At 46.0% G+C, this 7,034-nt stretch overlaps 1 protein-coding gene across 1 annotated transcript in view; it reads right to left on the reverse strand.

The window, feature by feature from the left end:
- The window catches only part of Zbtb8a (zinc finger and BTB domain containing 8A), a 16,894-nt gene that overhangs the window by 3,511 nt on the left and 6,349 nt on the right, over nucleotides 1–7,034 (reverse strand). The window contains exons 2-3 of the mRNA XM_028759854.1: nucleotides 2,367–3,190; nucleotides 236–405 (exon numbers count right to left, since the gene is read on the reverse strand). Coding sequence (XP_028615687.1) covers nucleotides 236–405; nucleotides 2,367–3,189 — 993 coding nt within the window. The 5' untranslated portion in view covers nucleotide 3,190. The remainder of the gene's footprint in view (nucleotides 1–235; nucleotides 406–2,366; nucleotides 3,191–7,034) is intronic.

A 7,034-nucleotide genomic window follows, 5' to 3' on the forward strand; every position in this document is an offset into this window, starting at 1 on the left:
AGAGAGGGGAAAGAGAGAGAGGGGAAAGAGAGAGAGGGGAAAGAGAGTGAGGAGAAAGAGAGAGAGGGAGAGAGAAAGAGAAGGAGAGGGAAAGGGAGAGGGAGTAGGAGAGGGAGAGGGAGAGGGAGAGGGAGAGGGAGAGGGAGAGGGAGAGGGAGAGGGAGAGAATGTGAATAAAAGCAGATAAATACACACATTTTACAAGAAGCAAAATGATGAAAACTTGTATACATACTGTTCGGAAATGGCTACTCAGATGGTCTAGCCTGCTAAAGCGTTTCCCACAAGCCTGGCAAGGGTACGGCCTCTCTCCTGTGTGGCAGCGCAGGTGGCGCTTGAGGTCTGCCTTCCGCTTCACCACATGAGTGCAGTATGGGCATTTGAATCGCAGCCTGGGCAGATCATCTGTCAGGAGACAGTTGGATTAAATCCTTGCAGAGATCACAGTAACAGTTCTATTAGCATAAGGAATCCAGAGGAGTTGCTGAGTCCAGCTGTGTGAAGGTACAGACACATGGCTTGAATTAAGTACATTCGACTGTCGAGCAATCCTGGGCACAGAAGTAAAATTCGACTATAAAAACTTCCATTCTCTAGCCGGGCAGTGGTGGCGCACGCCTTTAATCCCAGCACTTGGGAGGCAGAGGCAGGTGGATTTCTGAGTTCGAGGCCAGCCTGGTCTACAGAGTGAGTTCCAGGACAGGCAGGACTACACAGAGAAACCCTGTCTCGAAACCCAGTCCCCCCCCACCCCCAAAAAAAGAAAACTTCCACTCTTATCCTTTGTAATCTAATCCTTCTTATCAGATTTTACATGTGAAAAGGTAGTAGCAGATAGAAAACCACACACACAAGCCAAGAATACATAAAGCAAATTCATTTTTTTATTTTTACTTTTTTATTTTTTGTTTTTTCGAGACAGGGTTTCTCTGTAGCCCTGGCTGTCCCGGAACTCCCTCTGTAGACCAGGCTGGCCTCTAACTCAGAAATCTGCCTGCCTCTGCCTCCCAAGTGCTGGGATTTAAAGGCGTGCGCCACCACCGCCCAGCTAGCTTTAAGAGAGATTTTTAAAGGTATATCTATTTACATATTTTTTTCAATATTTATTTATTTATTTTATGTATTCAGCATTGCTCTCTTCAGACACACCAGAAGAGGGCATCAGACCCCATTGCAGATGGTTATGAGCCACCATGTGGTTGCTGAGAATTGAACTCAGGATCTTTGGAAGAGCAATCAGTGCTCTTAACCACTGAGCCATCTCTCCAGCCTTATTTAAGTATTTTATTTGTAGTATGTGTCTGTGGTGTGTGTGTGTGTGTGTGTGTGTGTGTGTGTGTGTGTGTATGACATGTTGGTACACGTATGTGGAAGTCAGGAAAACATACAGGAGCCACCTGGTTCTCTCCTTCCACCATGTGGCCTAGGGTTTGAATTCAGGTGGCCAGGCTTGGTGACAAGTGCCTTTACCTGCTGAACCATCTCTCAGCCACTTGCTGTTTTTCAGGACAGGGTCCCCCTCAGTAGCTCTGGCTGGCTTAGAACTCAGGATGAGTGTCCTGCCTCAGCCTCCTTCATACTAGGGTTACAGGTGTGGGCTACCATGCACAGCTGTAAAAAGAACTTAAACTTGTTCTATTTAAGTTCTTTATACCCTTGATATGCTTGTTAAAGCTTTTTTTATGTTATATGTAAGAAAACATTTTATTTAATCACCTCCTATGGTTTTTTTTTATTCACTTGAGATCCTGCTCATTCCTCTCTTATTATCCCAGATGTTTTGTTTGGTTGATTGGTTTTGTTTTTGTGAGGCCCTGATGCAAAAGTGTGTTGCTACCACAGGACACCCTCAGGCGGTTGTTTCTCTGTCTTCTTTTCATATAGATGTATGTGTGTGTGTGTGTATGTGTGTGTGTATATGTGTGTGTGTATGTGTGTTCTCTGAATGCTCTGTTATTTTGACTGTCATTAAGCATACTCAGTATTATATTTTAAATTAAATATTATAAATTCATGTTCTATGAAATAAATTTGAGTAAAAAGTATAAACAAAAAAAAAATAGTATAAGAGGCTGGAGATATGGCTCAGTGGTTAAGAGCAACAGCTGCTTTTCCAGTGGACCTGAGAGCGGGTCACAGCACCCACATCAGATAGCTCACAACTATCTGTAATTCCAAGTCCAGGACATCCAATACACTTTTCTGGCCTCTGTGAACATCACCCATATAGGCATGCTCAAGTGCATACACACACACACACACACACACACACACACACGTAAATAAATGTAAAGATCTCTTTAAAACAGCCCTGGTACCTAAAATTAAGGGCATTTGGAACTTGAGACTTAGACTCTCTGGGGTACCTGGAAAGCTCCTGGATGTGACATCAGGCCCTTGGCTGTACTGGTAGCCAGCAGGAACAGAATCCACTTCAGCATCAACCTGTACCTGCTCTTCAGACTGGGGAACATGGTTGCCGGAATCGGAGGGCCGAGCATCTCCTTTGCCAGACTTAAAATGAACAACTTCAGATGGCTGTGGTAATCTCAAATGCTTGGTCTTTTTAATGGGGTCCTTCCTTTGCTCGTGCTTGGCTAATGGTTGCTGAGGACCCATGTGGGAGGCTGGGTGGTAACCGTACTTGTTCCATGGCTTTCCACTTACTAGACTTGGTCCTTGGTCTGGGCTCAGGTGAGAGCTGGGAGACCCGCTTTCTTCCTGCCAGCTGCTACTGTAAAAAGAGGAATGCTCTACTACATTAGAGCCCGTGTCCTTATCTGAGAGGCTGAAGTAGCGATCTTTCTCTTTCTCGCTAATGTCCAAGGAAGACTTAATGAAAGACTTACACACACTAATGACATCAGTCATCTGAAGGAAGCTCGCGGCGGACATCACTTCTATAACATTCTGTCCAGTAAGAGAGAGTTTGCCAGAGTAGACAAAGTCCAGGATGACTGTGAAGGTATCAGGGGAGAAGGTCTGAAACGTGGCTGTGGTTGGCTGACTTGTCTCCTTTGAGTTCTGAGAAAGCAGCATTTTAAAGTAGCCGCTGCTCGCAAACAACACATTCCGGTGCGCTTTGAAGACCTTGCCTTCGACTAGAATACTGCAGTCGCAAAACACGTCTTGCCTGCGCTGCTCGTTCAGCTGCTGCAGGAGGTGAGACTGGTGAGAGGAGATCTCCATTCTGCGGGGGAAAGACACATGTGGGTATCAGAGAGGACCGAAGAAACAAGCCTGGAACGAGCTAGTGAAAGTAGGAACCAGAAGGTTGGTTTCCCAGCTATACCTCTTTCCTTAAAGAATAGTCCCCAAGACACAGAAGACAGCAGGGCCCACAGGACCTGCTGCTGCTGGCCTATAGTCCCTGATACTCAGGAGGCTAAGGCAGGAGGATTACAAGCTCAAGGCCTGCTTGAGCTACAGAGAGGGTTCAAGGTCAGCCTGGGAAACTTACAAGGTTCTGTCTCAAAATAAAAAGTGAAGAGAAGGTTAGGGATATAGTCAGATGGCAAAATACCAGCCGAGGTTATGGGGAAAGACCCGTGTAAAAACAAAAACAAAATCAACAGACAAAACAACACACACACACACCCTCATTCACAATCCCAGCAGGGGAGGGTTCCAGACTACCCTGTTTCTACCTCTATTTCTGATGTCACTACACGATGACTGGGAACTGTTTGTCAAGGTGTGACGCTCAAACATAGAAAGGCCTATGGATACATGCCTGGTGCACAATGACCACAGAAGCAAGCGGTGCACTGTATGAAAATGACTGTGTAGCTGACTGACACTGAGAGCCTGTTGCAATGGACCTGACAGTGCCCTCATTAGAGATGACACTCAGCCTCCCCAGTACAGGGTCTCTAGGCTCACACTACTGTGCAGCCTATGAGAGCAGCTCATTCTTTTCTCTTAAAGATTTATCTATTTGCCGGGCGGTGGTGGCACATGCCTTTAATCCCAGCACTTGGGAGGCAGAGGTAGGCGGATTTCTGAGTTCAAGGCTAGCCTGGTTTACAGAAACAGTTCCAGGACAGGCAGGACTAAGCAGAGAAACCTTGCCTCAAAACACCAAAACAGCTGGGCAGTGGTGGCGCACACCTGTAATCCCAGCACTTGGGAGGCAGAGGCAGGCGGATTTCTGAGTTCAAGGCCAGCCTGGTCTATAGAGTGAGTTCCAGGACAGCCAGGGCTACACAGAGAAACCCTGTCTCGGAAAACCAAAAATAAATACATACATAAATAAATAAATAAATAAATAAATAAATAAATAAATAAATTTATTGTATGTATGTGAGTACACTGTCACTGTCTTCAGACACACCCAAAGAAGGCACTGGATCCCACTACAGATGGTTGTGAGCCACCATGTGGTTGCTGGGAATTGAACTCAGGACCTCTGGAAGATCAGTCAGTGCTCTTAACCGCTGAGCCATCTCTCCAGCCTCGACAACAGCTCATTCTTACTGTAGCATGTAGCATCCTCCTCCCTGACCTCCGGAGCTCGACCCCTCCATCCCTCTTACCCTTCCTCTTCACACTCAGGCTAGGCCATAGCCGGTTTTTAAAAAAGAACAAAAACATATCATCAAATAAGACAGCTTAGGGTCAGGGGTATAACCACAATGACTTAGTAACAGTGGACTGAAATTATTTCTTGCTAAGTCCGGTAATGAAAAGATGGGTGGTGTTGGGAAAATTCTGAAAAAAGTCCTACAGAATGGAGGAGGAAAGATGTTCAAGAAGTCCAGTGTAGGTGCCTTGTAGTCTTCAACTTCTACATTTTTTTTGACTGCTTATTGTTTGTTTTTTTTTTAAGACAGAGTTTCTCTGTGTAGCCCTGGCTGTCCCGAACTCACTCTATAGACCAGGCTGGCCTCCAACTCATTGAACCACCTGCCTCTCCCTCCCAAGTGCTGGGATTGAAGGCGTGCGCCACCACTGCCTGGCTCACATAAAATAGAATAAACATATTTTTTTTTTTTTTTGTTTTTGTTTTTTTGTTTTTCGAGACAGGGTTTCTCTGTGTAGCCCTGGCTGTCCTGGAACTCATTCTGTAGACCAGGCTGGCCTCGAACTCAGAAATCCGCCTGCCTCTGCCTCCCAAGTGCTGGGATTAAAGGCGTGCGCCACCACCACCCGGCAAACATATTTTAAAATTTATTTTTCCATCTGGGAAATTTTTGTTTTGGTTTCAGTAAAAATTGCTTTCCGGGCAGTTTGTAAAAGTTGAAAGTGGGTATCATCTGTGTTGGCGAGAGTTGCCACTGGTTGCCGTGCACAAGTAATTCCAGCAGGCTCTAACTAGGGACTAATGGGGAGCCGGAAGGAGCTTAACATTAAAAGTAAAGTGGAAACTATCTTCCTGGGTACTGGCTCTGACACGTGTAGGATCAACAGAAGCTGGGAGGAACGACCCCACAGTCATTCAAACAGCAGTGACAACACTTGTTCCTACTGCAAAGATGACTGTAACCCATGGCTCAGTTCCCTGGAAAGGAGGCAGAACTGCAAGACCGGATTGAGCGTGAGTTTAGGGCGTGTACACACTTCTGTTAAGTCCCTGCCGTAAACCGGGCAACAGAATTCCCAGACAGAATTAATAGTGAGTTTCCAGGTTATAGTCTCTTATGTCCCTGAAGTAAATTATCTGTCTGGAATATACAGAATAGTTTCTGTCTCTGCATAGGATGTCTTAGTATATCTTCTTGGTTGACAGACAAGAGCCCAGGAAATAAAACCTCCACATCAGAATCTAGGGGTTCATTTGCCAACTGTTTGCGATGGAATAGATTTACAACTTCGGCGCCAATGAAAAAGTGATCTGTGGAGATGTGTCAGACGGTGCCACTGAGGCTGCTGAGCTTCGAGACCTGTGTCTGCAGTAGCCATGACAACGGCCCAGAGTGTCTAAGAGGGGAAAGGGCAGGCTCCAGGCCTCAGACTCTTAGCCCAACTGACCAGAGAACTATTGCCCCAAGGGAGTTTTCTCCTACAACCTGAGGTGGAGACATGGGAAAAAACCAATCACGAAGTACACATGGCTTGCAAAGTTACAGAAGTTATTTTACACCATGACCAAATTTCTTCTGTAACAACCATTGGTTAATTATGAAGGAGAAGGACCTGGGCACTTGGAATGAGAGCTCTGGAACAGATTCAGACCATTGGAGAGCCTGTGCCTCGGCAGTGCCCTGAGCTCGCCACACACCGGGAAAAGAGCCTCTCTTCACCGAGACTGTCATCTTCCTCCTCCTTCCATTCCTCTCCCCTTCCTGCCCCAGTCTAGAGAGTAGAATGGAGGTAAGTCCTGAGCTCAAGGAGATAAAAAGTTTAAAGAAAAGCCTGATGCTAAATGGAATAAAGGAATTGTTGACTTCAGGGCAAGACCTCACCCAGGTTAGGTTCCAACTTGTGAAAAGTGAGAAGGAAGTAAAGGAAAGCTTACGCAGCAAAGGAAACCTTCAGAAACAAAGCTGGTGAAAATGTAATGGGATGGGGCGTGTTCCTGGCCCGGCAAGCAGACCTTGGCAGCGTTTACCACAGGGCTCTGGCTTTAGAGTCAAGGATACAAGAGAGGGGTTGTGGAATCTCCCTCCTTGGTTAAGGAAAGCCACCAAGGCAGGGCATGTGTCAGGGGTGTCCCTGCATGGAGGCTCAGAGAGATCACTGCGTGAAGCTATGAAGGTGAAGCCTGGATTGCTTTGGAGATCCTAAAATGTTGGAGATGCCAGAGCTGTGGGAAACCTGACAAGGAGAGCTGCCGACTGGATGTGGAAGCAGCCCAAGAGAGAAGTGTGCTGCAGTCAACACAGCTGAAAGGAGCTGGAGCTCTGAAGAGCGCTTTGACATCAGACATGGAGCTGCAGAATGGGGAGTTTGCCCTGCTGGGTTTCAGACTAGCTCTGATCCAGTATTTCCTCGTTATGTTCCATTTTCACCCTTTTGAAATGTTACAGACAGTCTATACGGCTATACATTGGACATATATATATATATATATATATATATATATATATATATAT

This window comes from Grammomys surdaster, unplaced genomic scaffold (genome assembly GCF_004785775.1).
Source record: "Grammomys surdaster isolate TR1022 unplaced genomic scaffold, NIH_TR_1.0 126313, whole genome shotgun sequence".
NCBI lineage: Eukaryota > Metazoa > Chordata > Mammalia > Rodentia > Muridae > Grammomys > Grammomys surdaster.